Genomic DNA, 22524 nt, shown 5'->3' on the forward strand with positions numbered 1-22524 from the left:
CAGGAGCCCCCCAGTGTATGCAGTGACAGGTGCCCTCCAGTTCAGGAAGTGACCGGGACCCCCCCCCCCCAGTGTATGTACTGAAAGGAGCCCCTAGTTTAGGTAGTGACAGGGCCCCCCAGTTTAGGTAGTGACAGGTGCCCCCCAGTATAGATAGCCAGGTCTATAGGTGTCCCCAGTTTAAATAGCCAGATCTATAGGTGTCCTCAGTGGCAGCGGAGAGAGAAGAGAAGCGGTGGGGAAGGGAGGATGTTTCCCCTCCCCCTTCCCTCACCTTGGGGCTCCCCCTCTCTCGCTCCCCCCTTTAGAACTAAGTGATGCGGCAGGCAGCGCTGCTGTGTCCGCCGCTTCTTTACTCTCTCCGCTGCCACCCCAGGGCAGGAGGGGCGGGCCAGCCACGTCCGGGTGGCTAGGGGGGGAAGCAACTAGCCAGGGGATTGCGCATGCCCCATTTTGCCCTATGTAGGGACGCCCATGGCATGGTAGGCAGGGTGGGCAGATAGGTAGCCGGGTGAGCAGTTAGGTAGCCGGGTGGGAGGGTAGGCAGTTAGGTAGCCAGGTGGACAGTTAGGTAGACGGGTGGGAGGGTAGGCAGATAGGTAGCTGGGTGGGCAGTTAGGTAGCCAGGTGGGAGGGTAGGCAGTTAGGTAGCCGGGTGGGCAGATAGGTAGCCGGGTGGGCAAATAGGTAGCCGGGTGGGAGGGTAGGCAGATAGGTAGCTGGGTGGGTAGATAGGTACACTCACTCCAAGAGGACAGTCCCTATAGGTAAGTATGGTGAGATCGGTCGCTCACAAAAGTACAATTAAATCGTTAAAAGTAGAGAGGCACCTGGGTAAGGTACTTCTGCGTGCAGGATGGACACTAGTTAGTGTACAGACTAAGTGTTATGGAGGTCTTTGCTTATCCCCCCCACACACACACACATGTGTGGTGTGGTGTAGCTATTCCATATCTTCAGCAATCCTGCACGTGTATAGGTAGTGGTGGTACGGAAGTGTCAAGTCGAAGTGGCATAATACATACGACCCGCACTACACTATAGAAGTACACATCATCTACCTATATAAGCTGAGGTACAGAGCATTAGTGGTGCTATTTACAAAGTTCTATATACATGGTGCTTGCAAAATGGTCTGAACTGACATGTTTCACCCTACGGCTTTTTCAAAGTTGCTATACATATATACAATGCAATAAAGTGCACCCCCTACCAACAAAGTTTCCCCCAGCAAATCGCCCCTGTCAGAGCTGATGCACCCAGTTCGGTGCCCACTTAAATACTGAGGACATTATACGTACACACCCCGTGGGGTGTGTCATATGTATGAAAATATACCTGTTGCCTGGCCTCTGGTCGGGGTGCATTGTATCTCCCATTCGGAGTAAAGCCGCCCCAGTCCCAGCAAACAGATGCCGCCATTCGCACAGGAGGAGTGACGCGGCGGCACTTCCGGTGGCCGCTCGTCGTCACTTCCGGTTGCGGCGTTTCCATAGTGATTGGAGACTCCGTTTCATGTAAACATTGGCTTTGTGCCTAGGTGGTGCGTATGATCAGGTGGTCTTTCCGCATACAGTTGCAGTTGCCCCCTGAATGCGGCTATGCGTGTCTATCTAGACGTATGTCATGATCACCCCCATCTACATCAGCGCTTCATCACATATATATTGAACATGCTAACGACTCCGCATTCCCCCATTAGCTGTGTGCCAGCGAGTGTGTATGTAAAGAATGCATCCGTATTAGACGCCTACACAATCCGTATGTTGATGGATCTATGTAAATCCCAGATGGGGATCACTGAAATACAGGCTGTCAGTTTAGACTGCCTTCTTACATTCCTGTGGTTGCAGGTTGTTCCCTGCATATCACAGCGAGTCGTATACATTTCTCTTCAATACATGCATGATGCAATGCGGGTGCAGTATAAAAAATGATAATAGACAGCGCAACCGCCCTATGCACTTTCATCTACACTTCAAATTCCATTGCATATCATCTATTTACATTTGGTCTGGATGGAACTTCTATAGCTCAATGCACATGTTCTTCTTATTACAATATCTCTACCCTTAGACATCGGCCAGTAGGTATATGTATGATACAGTGCAGACCACACAGCAGGTACTGAAATGCCAGATATCTATAAAAAACAAGCTAAGTTAAAATCCTCATTAAGGCCATTGGGGGCTATCGTGTTTAAACGGTATATCCACTGGGACTCAATTTGTGTTAATTTCTTGTCTGTATTTCCCCCTCTTATGCTTGTTCTCCAGTGCTGTATCCCCCAAAAAGTTATGTCAAATCTAGAGAGGGGGTGTACTGTATTCATATGTCTGGCCACTGCCGTATCATTTCTGTGTTTTATGTCACCGATGTGCTCCAAGACCCTTTCTTTAAGGGCTCGAGTTGTTTTACCTACATACATAAGGTCACATTTACATTTCGCTGCATACACCACAGTTTTAGTATCACATGTAATAAATGATCTTATTTCAAAATCCCTTCCATTTCCTGGGGCAATAAATCTTTTCATCGTGGGCATATATTTGCATGCCTTGCATCTTCCACAGCGAAAGGAGCCATTCGGTTTAGTCGGTAGCCAGGTCTTGGACTGTCCTATGGTTTTAGAAAACGTGCTGTGGACCAGCATGTCCCTAAGGTTTGGTGCCCGTCTGTATGTAATGGAAGGATTTGATGTGAGACATCTGGACAAATCTTTGTCCTCAGTGAGTATAGGCCAGTAGTGTTTCACGATTTCAAACACCGTGTGTGAATGCTCAGTGAAAGTCCCTATGAGTCGTGGGGGTACACGTTGGGGTTCGTTCCCTGTAGTGATGCTCTGTTTTTTCCTTGTTGTTGAGGTGTTAGCTAAAGTTTGTTGTCTAGGGGTTTGTTTGGCGCGTACATACGCTTTGTTAATCACCTCATCCGGGAAGCCTCTACGTTTAAATCTTTCTGTCAAAAGGCCGCATTCTTTTTCAAAGGTGTTCTCACTAGAACAATTTCTCCGTGCACGCAGAAACTGGCCAATACTCCTCCTCAATGATCGAGGATGGGAACTGTCCCATTTTAGGAGGGAATTAGTTGCTGTTGGTTTACGGTATATTGATGTCTCTAATCTCCCCTGCCCATCCTTTTTGATAGTTAGGTCCAGAAAATTAATTTGTGTCTCACTTACTTCATATGTGAATCTCATTCCTATTTTGTTTGAATTGAGTATTGTCACAAAGTCAATGAATAGATCACGTGGGCCCTCCCATAATACTATAATGTCATCAATAAAACGCCCCCAGTAGGCTACATGTGCTGTGTAAAATTCAAGGTCCTCATTGAATACCATGGTATCCTCCCACCAGCCCAGGAACAGATTTGCATATGAGGGGGCGCAAGCCGTCCCCATAGCACTGCCAGTTTCTGCGTGCACGGAGAAATTGTTCTAGTGAGAACACCTTTGAAAAAGAATGCGGCCTTTTGACAGAAAGATTTAAACGTAGAGGCTTCCCGGATGAGGTGATTAACAAAGCGTATGTACGCGCCAAACAAACCCCTAGACAACAAACTTTAGCTAACACCTCAACAACAAGGAAAAAACAGAGCATCACTACAGGGAACGAACCCCAACGTGTACCCCCACGACTCATAGGGACTTTCACTGAGCATTCACACACGGTGTTTGAAATCGTGAAACACTACTGGCCTATACTCACTGAGGACAAAGATTTGTCCAGATGTCTCACATCAAATCCTTCCATTACATACAGACGGGCACCAAACCTTAGGGACATGCTGGTCCACAGCACGTTTTCTAAAACCATAGGACAGTCCAAGACCTGGCTACCGACTAAACCGAATGGCTCCTTTCGCTGTGGAAGATGCAAGGCATGCAAATATATGCCCACGATGAAAAGATTTATTGCCCCAGGAAATGGAAGGGATTTTGAAATAAGATCATTTATTACATGTGATACTAAAACTGTGGTGTATGCAGCGAAATGTAAATGTGACCTTATGTATGTAGGTAAAACAACTCGAGCCCTTAAAGAAAGGGTCTTGGAGCACATCGGTGACATAAAACACAGAAATGATACGGCAGTGGCCAGACATATGAATACAGTACACCCCCTCTCTAGATTTGACATAACTTTTTGGGGGATACAGCACTGGAAAACAAGCATAAGAGGGGGAAATACAGACAAGAAATTAACACAAATTGAGTCCCAGTGGATATACCGTTTAAACACAATAGCCCCCAATGGCCTTAATGAGGATTTTAACTTAGCTTGTTTTTTATAGATATCTGGCATTTCAGTACCTGCTGTGTGGTCTGCACTGTATCATACATATACCTACTGGCCGATGTCTAAGGGTAGAGATATTGTAATAAGAAGAACATGTGCATTGAGCTATAGAAGTTCCATCCAGACCAAATGTAAATAGATGATATGCAATGGAATTTGAAGTGTAGATGAAAGTGCATAGGGCGGTTGCGCTGTCTATTATCATTTTTTATACTGCACCCGCATTGCATCATGCATGTATTGAAGAGAAATGTATACGACTCGCTGTGATATGCAGGGAACAACCTGCAACCACAGGAATGTAAGAAGGCAGTCTAAACTGACAGCCTGTATTTCAGTGATCCCCATCTGGGATTTACATAGATCCATCAACATACGGATTGTGTAGGCGTCTAATACGGATGCATTCTTTACATACACACTCGCTGGCACACAGCTAATGGGGGAATGCGGAGTCGTTAGCATGTTCAATATATATGTGATGAAGCGCTGATGTAGATGGGGGTGATCATGACATACGTCTAGATAGACACGCATAGCCGCATTCAGGGGGCAACTGCAACTGTATGCGGAAAGACCACCTGATCATACGCACCACCTAGGCACAAAGCCAATGTTTACATGAAACGGAGTCTCCAATCACTATGGAAACGCCGCAACCGGAAGTGACGACGAGCGGCCACCGGAAGTGCCGCCGCGTCACTCCTCCTGTGCGAATGGCGGCATCTGTTTGCTGGGACTGGGGCGGCTTTACTCCGAATGGGAGATACAATGCACCCCGACCAGAGGCCAGGCAACAGGTATATTTTCATACATATGACACACCCCACGGGGTGTGTACGTATAATGTCCTCAGTATTTAAGTGGGCACCGAACTGGGTGCATCAGCTCTGACAGGGGCGATTTGCTGGGGGAAACTTTGTTGGTGGGGGGTGCACTTTATTGCATTGTATATATGTATAGCAACTTTGAAAAAGCCGTAGGGTGAAACATGTCAGTTCAGACCATTTTGCAAGCACCATGTATATAGAACTTTGTAAATAGCACCACTAATGCTCTGTACCTCAGCTTATATAGGTAGATGATGTGTACTTCTATAGTGTAGTGCGGGTCGTATGTATTATGCCACTTCGACTTGACACTTCCGTACCACCACTACCTATACACGTGCAGGATTGCTGAAGATATGGAATAGCTACACCACACCACACATGTGTGTGTGTGTGGGGGATAAGCAAAGACCTCCATAACACTTAGTCTGTACACTAACTAGTGTCCATCCTGCACGCAGAAGTACCTTACCCAGGTGCCTCTCTACTTTTAACGATTTAATTGTACTTTTGTGAGCGACCGATCTCACCATACTTACCTATAGGGACTGTCCTCTTGGAGTGAGTGTAATCAATTTTTCCCTGGTATCAATTCTCGGACAGTGTGTGTACTTTTTAATTTTGGGTAGATAGGTAGCCGGGTGGGCAGATAGGTAGCCGGGTGGGAGGGTAGGCAGTTAGGTAGCCGGGTGGGCCGATAGGTAGCCGGGTGGGAGGGTAGGCAGATAGGTAGCTGGGTGGGTAGATAGGTAGCCGGGTGAGCAGATAGGTAGCCAAGTGGGCAGTTAGGTAGCAGGGTGGCAGTTAGGCAGCCGGGTGGGCAGTTAGGCAGCCGGGTGGGCAGTTAGGCAGCCGGGTGGGCTGATAGGTAGCTGGGTGGGCTGATAGGTAGCCGGGTGGGAGGGTAGGCAGATAGGTAGCTGGGTGGGCAGATAGGTAGCCGGGTGGGCAGTTAGGCAGCCGGGTGGGAGGGTAGGCAGATCGGTAGCAGGGTGGGTAGATAGGTAGCCGGGTGGGAGGGTAGGCAGTTAGGTAGCCAGGTGGACAGTTAGGTAGCCGGGTAGGCAGTTAGGTAGCCGGGTGGGAGGGTAGGCAGTTAGGTAGCCGGGTAGGTAGATAGGCAGCCGGGTGGGAGGGTAGGCAGTTAGGTAGCCGGGTGGGCAGCTAGTTAGGTAGCCGGGTGGGAGCCGGGAGGGTAGGCAGAAAGGTAGCTGGGTGGGTAGTTGGGTAGTTTAGCGGGGGCCCCGACTCCTATGCTCCCCCTCACCTGGGTGTCCCCCTTCCTATTACGAGCGGCGGGAGAGCGGCGGGTACATCAAAGTTCCGGGGAGGTAAAGCAGAAGATAGAGGTCCAGCTACCTCCCGGGCTACGCGCTGTCTCTATGCCGCTCTCACTACTTCCTGGTTTAGTGCGCGGCAATTACAAAGGAGACAGCGTAGACCGGGAGGCAGCTGGACCTCTATCTTCTGCTTTACCTGCCCGGAACTTTGATGTACCCGCCGCTCTCCCGCCGCTCGTAATAGGAGGGGGGCCCTCCGAGGTGAGGGAGGGGGAGGATAGGAGGGAGCCCCCAGGTAAAAAGAGTTTAAAAAAAAATAAAAAATAATAATAATAAAATAATCCGGCAAGACTTATGGGCCCCTGGAGAAACAGAACTCGAGGGGCCCTCGTATGTCCGCCCCTGACTCTGCAGTCGGAGGGGGGACGGGGAGCACGGAGGGCGGCCCGGGAATAGGAAGGGAAGGAGAGGTCGGGCTGCCCTCCCCGCGGCTGCGGCTCTCTCCTCCAGTGCACCCCCTCTAGGGAGGCTGGGATCACCCCACCTGGTGCGGATCGCACCCCCCGCACAACGCTAGTGTGTCCTGTCACCTGACAAATCAAAACTTAGTCAAAAATAGTTAGGGCATCTAATTACATTTATGTTTGCTAAAGAATGTTTCTCCTCTGTATGTCAGTGTATATAAGCTGTGTTTTTCAGTTTTGGTCAGGAACCAGTCCGACGAAGGCTTTTTATAAGTCGAAAGCTCACTGTTTATCCATCTCTAAGTTAGCCAATAAATGGTATCATCCAGATTCAAAACTTCTTGCTTAGTCAAAAATAGTCATCCTGTCTTGTTAGTGCACAGTCCAAAAGACAGCATCTGTGATTGTATGGGGGTGTTTAAGTGAAATATACTGTACATGGTTTTTGCAGCAATATGTGCAAGGCATCTTTTTAAGGCTTATTTAAACATTTGCATATATTATAAAAGGTTGACTTTGCAGCGCAAGAGTCCAGAGCCCTTATTCAATTCACTTTTTCTTCAACGTTTTCTCCTAGAAGATAATTTTTCATTTTCTACTTTTAATAACTTATCAGCACTTTGCAATTGAAAGGGTAATAACATTATTTGTCAAAGGTATTTTCTTGATTGCTAGTGGCTGAAGGAATTTTATTGAAAAGGTTTGCAGATATCACATATGAGATCACACAGGAGAAAACTGAATAGGGGCCCAGGTGCTAAACTGGGCTGAATACCGTCCAGACCCATCATCGCTTGAAAATACCAGCAGATTATGAAACTAAATATGACAACAATGACCTTGAACTGTTGCAATCCTGCATTATGTAAAAACAGGACAAAATTTAACTTTCAAAACTACAGAATTTGGTCCTTAGTGTTGGTAAAAGAAGAGGTGATATAACACTGGTAATTATATACCTATGCCAACTTGAAATGTTTTGTTAGCATCCAATTCAAAATGAACAAGCCAGTATGTTAGAAAAAAAATGCTATGTCCTTGCATTCAGTTTTAAAGAGACACTGAAGCAAACTAATTTTGCCCATTTTACCTTATAATTCGCTTCAGTGCTCTCATGACAAGTAAATCGCCGTGTCCCCATCGCAAAACGAGGGCTGCAGAGCCCCCAAATCCCTCTGCAAACACCCACGACCAACATGGTTGTGGATTTTGCTGCTCTGAGAAGCAGAGCTATGAGCTGTAGCTCTGCCTCTCTTGCCGTCAATCGCCATACGGATCGCCGCCTCTCCCCGCCCCTCTCTGTAAAGGAAGAGTGAGAAGGGCGGGGAGAGGAGGCAATCCGCCGCGACTGACATCAGGAGGGGCAGAGCTGAAGCTGAAAGCTCTGCCCCTTCCAGGAAATGCCGGCTGGTTTGTCCCTCTGGGATTTGGGGGCTCTGCAGCCCTTGTTTTGCGGTGGGGACGCGCCGGTTTTCTTGTCATGAGAGCACTGAAGCGAATTATACGGTAAAATGGGCAAAATTAGTTCGCTTCAGTGTCTCTTTAACTTACATCTTACACAGTGTCACAAGTTTTTTTTTTTAATTAATGGGCTTGTACTCCTAGCTTTTTAGCTTGTATATAGTCTACAGTCCCCATTAATAAAATTAACAAGACTTCTCTTGATGCACCAAATCCTCCACTCTCCACACTACTCGAATATCTAGAATATGATCCTCAACTTTTGTGCAACTCTATTTCACAAGCAATCAAATTTCAAAAAACCCAGGACACTCAGTGAAGCAAACATCAACTTTATGTCTTGAAGATGCTTCCAGGCTTTTTGCCTAAATGCCTCGCTAATTAAGCTCAACGTGATGCATGCTCTGGTTGGAGAAACTATGACGACACTCCAAAGTTATAAAACTCAAGGTTAAAATATGCTGAATATAATCCCTACACAATAATACTTGTCAGCTACAACAACAATGAAACATTTGTAAAGCGCCATTCTTCAGTCTGACCCGAAGCGCAGCTAAAGGACAAGGAAGCAAAAGCAAAGGCTACATACCTTGTCCTTCAAGCAAAATGTTCCTGGAGAGCCAGAAAACAGAAATCGATTCTTGACTTTTAATTTTCCAAGATTGGCAACAATTAGATGATTTGATCGAGAACTTTCAGGTATGAGGAGCACTGGGGCTCCAGCTTCAATGTCCAGTAGAATCCGAGAAGCTCTTTGGGCCTGATCTCTGACCTTAACAGAAGTGCAACAAATTATACAGGAGTACTAAGTCATCACTTTAGTTCATTATAATAAGAGCTCATAGTGGTTACCAATTGACCCTGTATAGCTGCCCTCTGTCGTCCAAGGACATCCTGTAGCTGTGTGAAGTGTTGGATAAACGCCACCACTTCCGACTGGAAGCGCTGGGTATGCACATACTGCACAGAGGCCATCTGCAGGCTAACACGTATGTCATACTCTCTTTTCAACATAGGGTCTGGAGAGCCATATCTGGAGGATACACACAATACAAGAATCAGCAAGTGTTGTGTAGTCTGACCATTAAATATCAAATCAGTTGAGTATTGTTTTCAGAAGGAAATAGATTTCAGAGAACTTGAATGAAACTTACTTGAAAATGTGGAATATTAATGCCTCATCTCCGCTTGTTGTAAAGCGTTCTGTGTACAGCTCACCATGGACAGTTAGGTCGCTCAGTGACAAGCTACCAATGCTTCCCTGCAAAGCTAAATCACTGTCTGCAGAGAAAGAGAAACCACAAAGAAGAGAGAAAGTTAATATTAAAGCCATACTTCAGGACATAATGTTTTCCTAGTCCTGTATAGGCACTCATAGATGGAACTTGTTTTTATTTGTGTATAAGCACTTTGGTTAGCTGAAAAGAAGTTGCTTAAAATGAACCTGAGGTGAGAGATATATGGCTGCCATATTTATTTTCTTTAAACCACTTCTGGACAGCAGTGATTGAAATCTACACCGTTTTAATGCTCTAATTCACATCACCGCCACGGCTTTCATCTGTCTCAGCACTGCAACTCACTCGCCCTGCCATCTCTATGACGGCAGAGCCCTGTGAGCTGGTCAGGAGCCAATTTCATTGGCTTCCGACCCTGTCATCAATGTAAGCAACTCCTACTGGCTTACATTGATCACACGGTCAGGAGCCAAAGAAAGTGGCTCTGCTGTCATAGAGATGGCAGAGTGGGTGACCTGAGGTTCCAGGTGTGCGGCGTGTACGGGGATAGCGGTGGGTATGTGCGGCTATTTGAAATTCTGCAGCGGTTTCTGGTACCAGCGGCCCCTGGTCCATAAGGGGGGCAGAGACCACTGGTAATTAAGTGGCTAAACAATACCAGTTGCTTGGCAGCCTTGCTGAACTTTCTGGCCAGTGTTTGCATCATCCACCTGAATAAAGCATACAGCTAATGTTGCCAGTTTTTTGTCAGAAACCTCTGATCTGCATGCTAGTTGAGGGCCTATGCCTAAAAGTATTATAGGCAGTAGCTCAGTAGGACAGGCAGCCAATGAGTAATGTTAGAAGGAAATGATTATGGCAGCCTCCATATGTTTCTCACATTGGTTTCCCTTGAAGGAGCAGCAGCAGCCCATTCCCCATCTTTTTCCTAAACTTCAGGCTGTGATCTTCTAAAACAGCTGTTTGAGCGCTGTCATCTTGCAGTCTGAATAATATTATTATTATTATTAATTTATAAATCGCCAACAAGATAATGGCAGCTAACCAACAGGTCTTCCAGCACAGCCTAAGTTAACTCCTTCTGTTGGGTAACTTTAAATTGACAAAGCAAGAAACTCTAGCTGCAGAAGGCTAATTTCACACACAAAAGACAATACAGGTACTATCAAGCTGGCTGTGGATGATAAAGTGTTGTGCAGCTGTCAGAGGTTCCTATTCCACAATAAGTGCAATGGATGGTACAGTAAAGAGAAACACCTCAGTGCTTGCAATGATACTTTAGATTAGGGTATATGCTTCCCAAATCCATATGACGTAAAGTGCAAGTGTACCAAATCGCAGAGAAGAGAATACCCATTCTCCAAACCCAACCAGCTGCAGCCTTCCACCGTCATCAGGGATGTACAGATTCAAGGACCATATAACCCAATCTGAAGTATCATTGCAAGTGCTGAGGTGTTTCTCTGGGGGCCCTGTAGTTGTTAATCTATTAGATGGTATAAATTTGATGTATGCCTGAAAACGTGATTTAACATTAAACTCCAATCAAAGTTTGTCAGACATCTGTCGGATATGTGTTGCATCTGGTTGCTTGAGTAATTGTAGAGCAGTGGAAATCTCTTACCAGAGCTCTGGGTGCCAGTCCTCTTCACTTCTTGCTACATCTGGACTGTATGGCTCCTGATGCGCGAGGGTCAGGTGACACATGGGCAGTGGCGTAGCAATAAGGGATGCAGAGGTTGTAAATGCACCAGGGCCCTTGGACTAGAGGGGACCAATAGGGGCCCTCCTTCATCCATCTTATTAGCTTTTCATTGGTGTTAGGCTGGTTATAAATACCTTTATATGTGTATTGAAAAATAGTAATCCTTAACTGTTTCCTTACTCTGATTACACCTCTCTGACACTAAAAATGTGGGGCTTCATATCATTAAAGTGCTTGGGGCCCCAGGTAAAATTTGCACTGGGGCTCCAAGCTCCTCAGCTCCGCCACCACTGCACATGGGAAGCCTACAGAGAATGCAGCAAAGTAGCAGGCAGCTGTAAGATGTGAAGACAACCAGTGCTCAGAACTCTGGTAAATGGTTTCTGCTGCACACTGCTCTGAAATAATTAGAGAGAGGGAAGCATGTGCTCATGGCTCCCCTGTTTACTGACTGTTGGTTGAGACTGCTGGTTGGTTGAGTCCCGGTTAAGCAGGTCTCTACTGTAATACTGACATAAGGTACAGCAAGTAGTAACATACAATCCTGTAATATCTTTCCAGAAAGAAAAGAACCATCTATAAGATTAAATGGGTTGAAACTACTGTACTTTCGTGCTCACCAATATTTTCCATGTGTGCAGTCAGCTTGGAAACACTTGCTTGAGCCAGTTCATCAGCTGCCTTTTTTAGTACCAATGACAAAGCGTGAACCTTAATGTAAGTAAAAACAAAATTAGTCACTCAAAACTTTGGGCAAGACAAATGGAGCATAGGCTCTATTTACACTACAATACTAGATGCAGTTTAATGAGAATATGTGGCAAATGAGCATTTATAAAACACTGAATCTCCACTTAAATTATCACTGAGAAATGTAACAAATGAGGCACAACTGTTTCATGTATTTATTTATGTTTCTTGCCTCATGCTGAATGGAATGTTAAGGGGCATTGTGATCAGCTGTATGAACTTGTTACAGTCTTAGAACTTTCAAACTTCAAATACTCTTTTCATTTATACATCAGAAAAATGTTTAAGGTCCACTTAACTGACAGGTAGGACTTAAAAACTAAAGCCTGAAGATATCTTAAAACAGGTCTGAATATCCTAATGCTACCATCACTTTAGCCCACAGCACTAACCTAGCAGTAGGGCTGTTAGGAGTTATTGGGAGGATTTGATTGTCCGCTCTTGTAACAACTGCCTGCAGGTGACAGGACTACACTTCCCAAGTTCCCTGTTAGCTGCAAACACCCTGCTCACAAGTCCTGAAGCCTAATGCCACTTGTATTCATGCATACCTTTACATGACAAATCAGGAGTAGAATTGCAGTAAATAAAACACAGGAAGCTGAGCAGAGGCGTAGCTAGGATTTTCAGTGCCCGGGACTGTGATGTATGCGCAGTCACCCTCCAATTCCTGTTCCCTTTGCTGCAGTTTACCATAAAGCCTCAGACCCTGAGGGAATCCTGAAGGCAGTCAGCACTGCAGGCAAAGTAACCTTTTGGATTGGTTGGTGAGTCTACACACAGTCCAATTTCGATTGTATATACAATCTGGGCTCTCATATAGAGGCCAGGTCACTGCCACCATCCACAATAAACGTGCAAATGCGCTAAGTCTTTCTCTAGCTAAATCCTATAGGAAAAAGGGTTAATTTGACAACATTTCCAGAGATAGCAAAACTAACGATATTAACCACTTAAGCCCGAAGGGTTGAATTTTTTTTACATCCGAGCAACTTTCACCTCCCATTCATTTGCCAATAACTTTATCACTACTCATCACAATGAATTGATCTATATCTTGTTTTTTCCGCCACCAATTAGGCTTTCTGTGGGTGGTACATTTTGCTAAGAGCCACTTTACTGTAAATGCATTTTAACAGGAAGAATAAGAAAAAAACGGAAAAAATTCATTATTTCTCAGTTTTCAGCCATTATAGTTTTAAAATAATACATGCCTCCATAATTAAAACTCACGTATTGTATTTGCCCATATGCCCCGGGTATTACACCGTTAAAATTATGTCCCTATCACAATGTATGGCGACAATATTTTATTTGGAAATAAAGGTGCATTTTTTCAATTTGCGTCCATCACTATTTAGAAGCCCATAATTTATTAAATCATGTTGATATACTCCTTTGACATGCATATTTAAAAAGTTCAGACCCTTAGGTAACTATTTATGGTTTTTTTTTTTTTTTATTATTGTAATTTATTTTTTTTTTTTATTTAAACTTGCATGTGGGTATTTTTTGGTGTGGGAGGTAAACAGGGAATTGTAAATGTTTGTAAATGTATTTTATTCAGTGTTAAGTTTTTTTGGTGTAGTTAGCTATTTGGCCACAAGATGGCCACAATCAAAAAGTCCTGGGAGCGATTGATCTCGCTCCCAGGCAGAAGAAAGGAGACCAGAGCTCAGAAAAGCCGCAGCGTCTGAAGAGACGCTGTCGGCTTTTCTCCGGGGGGGGGGGGGGGGGGGGGGGGGGTCCGATCAGCGAAAGGGATTTATAATCCCTTTCACTGATCGGTGGGCTAGCGGCCAGCAGCGGGGGCGCGCAAGGGGGGGCCCACGGGAGCGCGCGCGACCCGCGGGAGTGCGCGCAGCCTAACTGGACGAAAATTTTCGTCCAGTTAGGCTTAAGTGGTTAATATCAAAACAGTTATGGTAACGTCTCTACGGAGATATGAATCCTTTTACGGAGATTTTCAGAACAGCACTTAGACGACCGATTCTTAATCGTTTATTTAAAGAAATAAAAAATATAGCAAATGAAACAAATCGATACAGAAATAATAAAGATTAAATGGGAAAATAGCTATTGATAGTATGAGCAATTTGTCAAGTTACCGTATGTCCTTTTGAGGTAATAAGTCCAACAGAAGATATGAAGTCCAGTTATGGAAAATTCTGTGGAATGGAGTGAAGTCCTTGAACGAAATGCCAATTATTTTGATGGTAAATGGATGGCTGGACAAAAGACTCTTTCTTGTGTCCAGCAGTGTTGTTTTAACTCTTCCTCTGCCATAGGGCGGAGTTATCTCCCACCCTTTGTCATGACAAGTAGAAAGAACATGCAATAACTGGGAATGATCATAACTCGGCGACAGCCGACTATAACCCGCAGCGAGTGACACGAGCACGCCTCTGGCGTTATCTGTGTCACACAGATACCAAACTTGGCTTTCTTGGGGTATTCCAAGGTGGAACACACTGTTGCTTGCTTTCAGAAGGTAGTAGGGACATGCTGAGTGGTCCCACCACACACAAATCATTTTTAATAATTGTCTGCTAATTTTGAAATGGCTAGCATCGACAGAAAACTGATTAATTTAGTAAAATGTCTGAATGACTTATTCCTTCATATCAAGGTGAATTAAAAGTCATTTTCTCTAACTCTCATCAGGCTAGAGCAGGAATGGGGTGCTTAATGACTTATGATGCGTCCCTGTATCCCGATTCTTATCTGAAGTCTTCTGAAGTGAATCTGTGAGCTACATGATCTGGCTCTCTGTTTTAGGGTTTATTGGAGCTTTCCCTAGGAGACCATGACTTGTGAGGTGAGTTTGATGATTTATGGCACCCATAGCTAAGCTCTTCCTGGGAAGAAGAGGGATTGCTTGGCGATAAACACGAGCATAAACAAACACTCACATTCCCCAGAGCAGGGCTGTGGGATGAAAGAGCACTGATTTTCTAAAAGCAGGCTAAGGAATTTAAAGGGATACTCCAGACCATATTTTGTGCGTATTTTCATGCGCTTGTCGCAATGGCGTTCGCAAAATCGTGACAGGGACAAAGGCAGTTTTTTGCGTCCCCTCCTTCCTTCCCCTTGGGAAAATGGGCATGGCCACACATCAGAATGTGGGTGTGGTCATGGGTGGAGCCAAATGTAGAAATGCTGTTTAGATAGCCAGATGTGCCCCCCTTCCCTGTTTAGATAGCCAGATGTGCCCCTCTTTAGGTAGCCAGATGTGCCACCCTTCCCCTCGTTTAGATAGGCAAATGTACCCCCTATAGTTAGCTAGGTCCCCTTGTTATGCTGCTGTTAAAACTTCTGCACTCCTCTGCACAGGGAGGGAGAGAAACAAGAGCACTTTGGGAAGCCAGCGAGCTGCCTCTCACTCACTTGGGTGTGCGGTGGCAATGCTCTGCACCCCCTTACAGTGCTGTGCCTAGGGACATGTCCCCTCTTGCCCATCCATAGCTACGCCTCTGAAGCTGAGCCAAACTGAAAATTTCAGCAACCTCTAAAGGAGAATACAACAAATAACAGGTGACCAAACACAGTATATGGGTATAAAAAGTATTTTTTGCTGGCCATTCCTCTTTAACAAACAGGCAATACATAGTCAGCATAGATAAAGATTTTGCAGCAGGGGAGTCGAAAAGAAGGGAGCGTGACAGGTGGGGAAATTACAGCAAGCCTTCCTACTACTGTCTGAAAATTTTACTTTAGCCAAAAGTCAACATTTTTCAAAGGAACCTGAGGAGTGAGACCTATGGAAACTGCCATATGTATTTTCTTTTAAACAATACCAGTTGCCTGACAGTAGTGGGATCTTTCTGGTCAGTAGTTTCTAAATCACACACCTGAAACAAGCATGCAGCTGATATATTGTTATAGACATCTGATTTGCATGCTTGATCCGAGTCTACGGCTATTAGTGGGAGAGGATCAGCAGCACAGCCAGGCAATATCGAAATAAACATGCCAGCCTCCATAACCCTCACCTGGTGTTCCCTTTAAGGAGTGGTTAAAGGGACCACAGAGAATAAGGAGTTGAATGAAAAATGTGCAGAGGTATGTAGAATTAGTATGGACATACCTCTGTGTTTACCTCAAGTAGCTTTGTCTCAAGTCAAGTATGCTTCACAGGATCTTTCAAAGTTATATAAGCAAAGGGGAAACAATGCTTGAAAAAAAACTGAAATAACCAGTTTAGCATTAAGAATATTTTAATTTAACGCTTTGTGTTTTTCTTTTTTAAATAGAAAGTTGTTATTCTGCAAAAACAACACCAAATAATTTGACCTCCCATGTCCACTGCTGATTTCCAATAACTGAAAAAATGTCAAAGCCTGACCCACCTAATCCTAAGATACTGGTATACAGTGTTGCTATTTGGATCCAGGTCTGCTGTCCGAAGCACTTAGGCACTATTATTTGTGAAGAGAGAGTTATGGGCCTGTGTTCAATGTCATGAGTCACCTGAGGCGAAATGTGGAACACAGCTCCGTGACTCTCTCTGTCTCCACAAGTAATGGTGCTGAAGTGCTCGGGACAGCATTCCCATACCTAGATTGGAACAGCAACACTACTGAAACAAAAACAAGGATATTTAACCACAAGGTCATTTGGCATGAGACACAGGTTAAAATACTTCCAATGCACCCATCTTGTGTCTCTTCTTACCTTAAGGTCCATTTTTGTGTTTGTGTGTTCCTGAGCAGAAGACCTGATAGTTGCATTTGTCTCTGATCTCAAGTTCTGCCATGTGTCTGCCGGCTCTGGCTTCAAAGCATGGTTATCTGCTGTTGATCCAATCCCAAAAAAGTCTAAAATGACAACCCAGGTCTGCAATGTAATTAATACATCGAGACAATTAAAATCCACATTCACACTTCGATTAATACGCTTATAAGTGGTGCAGAATTCTGGGTGGTTTTTGTCAACCAGGAAGACACTTATGTGGACTAAAGAGTCATCAAAACTTTCCTTTGCGCAGGATGACTTTTCCCGCTCTGGTGTTGGAGAAGGTGGTGGTGTTAATGGGTATTCAGAGTCAATATCTTCATTTTGTTTCCTGCGAGATGTGCTAGTTGGTCTTTGGTATAGCTGGAAGACATTTCGTGCTTCTTCTATATGAGATGGAAGGGATCGTGGCATTTCTGGATATTCAACATGGGACACTAGTGGGCAAGACTGTGACAAATATTCTTTGTGTGCCAAGCTTGAAGGTTTTGGAGCCCCTCGAGAAACCATCAGATTCTTATACTTTGAGTCTGGATTCCTTTCAAGTAAGTCTTCCATTAGTAGTGAACGTAAAGCAATCTGGATAGCTAAAGTTTGTGGGTGTTCTTTATTAAACTCAATGTCAAAGTCCTGAAACTTTAGACTCACCAGGCCTTGAGAACCAAGTGTGAGGTCACCGCTCAGCTGGATCTGTAGTTCAGAGATTCTGAAATTTGCCTGAATCTCTGTGAACGGTTTTGTCTCCTGAGTTGATACTGACTTGTTGGAAAGTGATCTAAAGTTTGGTGAACTGAACAAATGAGTTTCATTCTTCTCGGCTGAATTCTCAGTGGCTTTAAAAACAGATTTATCAGGGGTTGATGGACTGGAGATGTTGGTTGAAGGATGGGGTTTGTTCACGTCTCCGCTGTATACCAAATTGTCCAGGGTCTGCAGAACCTGCTCATACACATGTTTTGCCAAGACCACCTAAATACAAAACATTTCAGGGATTAGTGACATTATTTTCTACAACGCATGTATGTAAGACTGATATTAAACTGTATCCCAAAACCACTTCTGTAGGCTTGAATGAAAAGCTATAAAGAGAAGTAAAGGAAGAGGAGAGAGATGACATTCAGTGTGGAGTCAGAAAGTGATTCTGAGATGCTGAGTAGAGGTGATCACTAAGATGCAAGCAATTCCACTATGCATGCTAATTGTAAACACCTTGGAGTTGGGCCAATCAAAATCTGAGGGAAGCACATTTGATTGGCCTGATTCCAAGGTATATACAATTTTCATTAAGCTAGCTGAAATGATTTGCATTTAATTGACAACTTTGAAGCCGAGTAGGAATTATTTCTTATAATATCGAAGAGAAAAAGAAACCGGCACTGCAGCACTTGTTATAGTCATAAATGTAGCAATGAAGGGTTTAGGAATATAGGCAGTGTTCTCCCCAGAGCCTGATACCCGGGCGGAGCGCCTGGCTGGTCTCAGCTTCCCGCCCGCCTGTGGTTACAGCGTGCATCAGATTTTCTTCCTCCACATTCAATGCAGTGAGCAGCGGCTATGTTATTGGAGCCAGCCGCTGTCACTTACACTATCTCCGCCCTCCCCTCAGCTCCTGCATATCCGTGATGTAGACGGGGCGGGGGGAGCCTGGTAACTGAAGTTACACAGGCACTGCGGGAACTTCAAAGGAGCTGGAGCTAGTGAATCCCATCCCGATTTGCATGACTATTATGCAGAGGACGGGCTCTCTTCCTTCCTCCAGCAAGTCTTCACATCGCAGCAAACTTCCCAGCATGTGTTCCAGCCTCACCTCCAGCCTCGCAGGTCAGAAGTCAGAGCACAGGGAACAGTGTAGAGCAGCGCTCGCTCATGCCGGGGAGACAGCATTGCAGGGCAGATGGTTATCTGTTAATCCCTGGTAAGGTGGTGACTGAGAGCTATTAGCTGCCTCTGCGTGCTGTGCCTGGTGTAGCGTCACCTCTATGGCATGCTCCCCTTTCAGATGCACTTTGTTGCTGGGAGGAGAGGAGACAGACATTTTTACAGCTCCTATTGCTGTCCTTCCCCCAACTGCTCTGCTCGGAGATGTTACATTAATGTAAATCTGTCTGCAGACCTGCAGTGTGCTGCTGAGCAAGTTACAGGAGCTGTGAGAGTGCTGCATTCTTGTATTACATTCATATTTAGATGGTACTGCTTGCAATCCTCTCCTCTCTGACCCACACATTGTTGTTGTTTTTTATTGCCTCCCCCCCCCATCTCCTTTTCCACACTGATATACATATGTTTTCTTCTACCTTTAGTCTGTCTCTCCCTCTCACACATTTCCCTTTGTCTCTCACACACTTCTTGTTTTTTCTTTCCCAGTCCTTTTTTTCCCCCTCTGTAGTACATGCTGCTTAGCACATAGACAAGCAACAAGCATGTGTACATCATGCTTGTGTGCATGCAAGATCATCCAGTGTAACTCCTCATCAGTAGTTCCCAGTGTGATTCCTCCTTACCCACTTCCTCATTCAAAAGCACCCAGCATGATCCACCTACACTCCTTCCTACCAAGTAGCACCCAACACGATCCACCCTGCCCCTCCCTACCTAGTAGTGGCACCCAGCATCACCCTCCAACTCCACCCAACGTGACCTTACTTCCCCACCCGGCTACTTTTTCATGCCACCCGGCTGGTTAGAAATTCTGGGGAGAACACTGATAGGGTCGGGTATTTCCTAGTGTATTAGCGTGCTCAGGATGATAAAGAGAAAGATTCATTCCATGTTTGTAAAGTAGGTAAACATCTGGCTCTGCATCTCACTAAAATCAGTTTTTCAATCAGGCTTAACTTCATTCCAGATGCAATATAAAATTTCACATACCCTTCCCTAATGGTGTGGCTGTAAGGGGTGTTGGAGCGGCGGTTGCCTAACTTCCGTTTCACCTGTCTGGCGTCCTCAGAGGCTATGCAGCTAGCTGGCACGCTGTCTCAGCAGTTAAAATAACGCGGGGAACTTCCTCCACATTCAGCTCTGCCCCCGAGCACCCCCCTACCCCCGCATGGCTCCGCACCACTTCCTGGTATCTTATGTCACAGAGGACATCTTCCACCTCCAGGAAGCGTTATGCGTTCCACCGCTGGTTAAGCCGGAACTATGACTTCCGGTCCTTCCTAGCCACCATCTAGTTGTTTTCTCGTGGCAAAAAGTAGCCACTAGATGGCGCATAGTGAGATAAAAAAAAAGTACACTTAGTTTCTTAGATTGAAACTCTAGTTACTGTACTTGTTTTCTATTTTTCTTAAATACAGGTTTTCTTTCGTGCCTCAAACCTGGAGCTTTATACAATAATTTCTGACTAAAGAGCTATGGATATGAATAACAAGACATATCCACGTAATCATTCAGTCGTAGTGGACCCATTGCTTGACTTTTAATAATCCAGCCGGTTTCTGTTCTTAAAGGGAACCTAATTTCAGAAGGATATAGATTTTTTCTTTTAAAATGATACCAGTTGCCTGACTCTCCTGCTGATCCTGTGTCTCTAATACTTTTAGCCACAGCCCCTCAACAAGCATGCATATCAGGTGCTCTGACTGAAGTCAGACTGGATTAGCTGCATGCTTGTTTCAGGTGTGTAATTCAGCCATTACTGCAACTAAAGAGATCAGCAGGATGCTATTGTTTAAATGGAAACATCCATATCCCTCTCAGTTTAGGTTCCCTTTAAGGTGGCCATTAATGACATAATTTGCTGAACAATCGATTACGAACGATTTTCCATATGAACTGTCGTAAATGATCATTTGGGAGCACGAATGGACAAAAATCTCCTAACCAATCCTATCAGATTGATGGGATTGAACCGAAATTCGGATCAATTTCATTAACCTGATCGAATTGGGTAGGAAATTTTTGTCCATTAGTGGTCCAAAACGATCATTTACAATTGTTCATATGAAGAATTGTTCACCTTTAGGCGATTATGTTCCCTATTTCAACATGTTCTAAACTTGAGAATGAAATACATCTTGGATTTTCTCTATGAAATTATTTAAAATGTCCTTTCAATCTTTAAAGTGGACCCAAATTAAAAATACAAGATTTCAGGAATAAAATCTATTTTCTAACTTATAATAATAAAATAGCAGCCTTTTTTCAGCTGCATGATGACAAATATAAAATATTTTACATTTATTGGAGGAACCCCTCCCTTCCTTTCATATTGCCGGGACAGAATCCGGCAAAACGCTGGAGTAGGTGGTGTCCGGCAAAGGAGGAATTGCTAATGGCTGCCACCTGTATAACCCTAGTTATGCGAAGAGAAGGGTGAAAAGCATGCACTGAAATGCTCATAGGCTTGAAGGAGTGTTTATTTATCTTTGTATGTGTCAGAGTGGTGCAACTAAATATTTTGAATTAAAAAAATGTTTGGTTTGGGTCCGCTTTAACAGCCTTTTCCTAAGTCCAAGGACCTCATATGCTCCTGCATCCATGTTGTCATTTCTCATGTGTTCATACCTACGTAGAATCTTTGACAGGGACACCAGATCCCATACACAACAAATTTTGTTTGGCATGTAAAAAAGGTTTTTACTGTCTTTTCCAGAGCTCCTAACCAATCTACCTTTTCTCAAAAGAGAACATCGAACACAATGACCACATCTATGAGGCTACACCATTAGGGAAGGGTATGGGAAATGTTATATTGCATCTGGAATGATGTTAAAGTGTACCAGAGCTGAAAAATAAAAAGATTTATACATACCTGGGGCTTCCTCCAGCCCCATCCGCTCGGATCGCTTCCACGCCTCCATCCTCCGATGTCTGCAGCTCCAGTACCGGGTCCCCGCACTTCCGTCGGAGCAAGTCTAACGTAAGAGAAGTGCGCTGTTTGCATATCTCTTCAGCAGCTGCTGGAAAGATACGTAGAGGGCGCACTTCTCCTGCGTAGACTGGCCGCGATGACGCGGGGAACCGGTTCCCAGCGGAGGACGGCAATGTGGGAGTGATCCAGGCAGATGGGGCTGGAGGACCCACCCCAGGTATGTATAAAATCTTTTCATTTTTTCAGCTCTGAGTCCCTTTAAGCTTGATTGAATAAAGCGGATTTTAGTGGCATTCAGAGCCGGATGTTTACCTACTTTACAAACGAAGAATTCTGTCACGCTTATTTTATAGCCACATGAATGAAACGCTGTCTGCAAAAAAACTTGTAAGCAAAGAAATTAGAACTTTGAAATTTGCATTCTCTAGACAGTGTACTGTTGCAATGGTTGCAAGGAAGACTATTCTAAACCATATGCCATAAGTGGCTGCAGACCAAAGGTAAAAGAACTTCAGGAGAATGAGCAGCTGAGTACACAACGGTAATCTGTGATTTCACTTGGCAAAAAGCACATAATGCTCCCCAATACACAATCACAGTGCACTGGGAGCAATGTGCCTTTTCTCACAGTAGCAAAAAAAAAAAAACCCATGTGATTCCCTATTGCCGACAATTGCCTGTAGGCCAACAATGCAGATTTGTTGGTGGAAAATGCTGGCGTTTTTCTGTGGACTCAAGTGTAGCCTGTTTTCTGTGGACTCTACCTAATATTTGATGCATATTTACAAATGTGTTTAAATGCTATGGCCTCAATTCACTAAACTTTATCAAACACTTTATCAAGCGTTTGATAATTTACCTCATGGGTAAAACCTAATTTTGAATTCACCAAGGTGTTATAGATTTATTGAACGTTTTATCGATAAAACATCTGATACATATATAACA

General features: G+C 44.5%; 1 protein-coding gene across 5 annotated transcripts in view; it reads right to left on the minus strand.

Annotated features, from left to right (window-relative positions):
* VPS13D (vacuolar protein sorting 13 homolog D) overlaps positions 1–22524 on the minus strand; it is a 410462-nt gene that overhangs the window by 279109 nt on the left and 108829 nt on the right. For all 5 annotated transcript variants that reach the window (XM_068240470.1, XM_068240469.1, XM_068240471.1 and 2 more), the window contains exons 21-25: positions 16704–17732; positions 11900–11990; positions 9491–9617; positions 9189–9369; positions 8926–9108 (exon numbers count right to left, since the gene is read on the minus strand). In XM_068240470.1, the coding sequence (XP_068096571.1) occupies positions 8926–9108; positions 9189–9369; positions 9491–9617; positions 11900–11990; positions 16704–17732 (1611 nt within the window). The remainder of the gene's footprint in view (positions 1–8925; positions 9109–9188; positions 9370–9490; positions 9618–11899; positions 11991–16703; positions 17733–22524) is intronic.

This window comes from Hyperolius riggenbachi, chromosome 6, assembly GCF_040937935.1.
Source record: "Hyperolius riggenbachi isolate aHypRig1 chromosome 6, aHypRig1.pri, whole genome shotgun sequence".
Lineage (NCBI taxonomy): Eukaryota > Metazoa > Chordata > Amphibia > Anura > Hyperoliidae > Hyperolius > Hyperolius riggenbachi.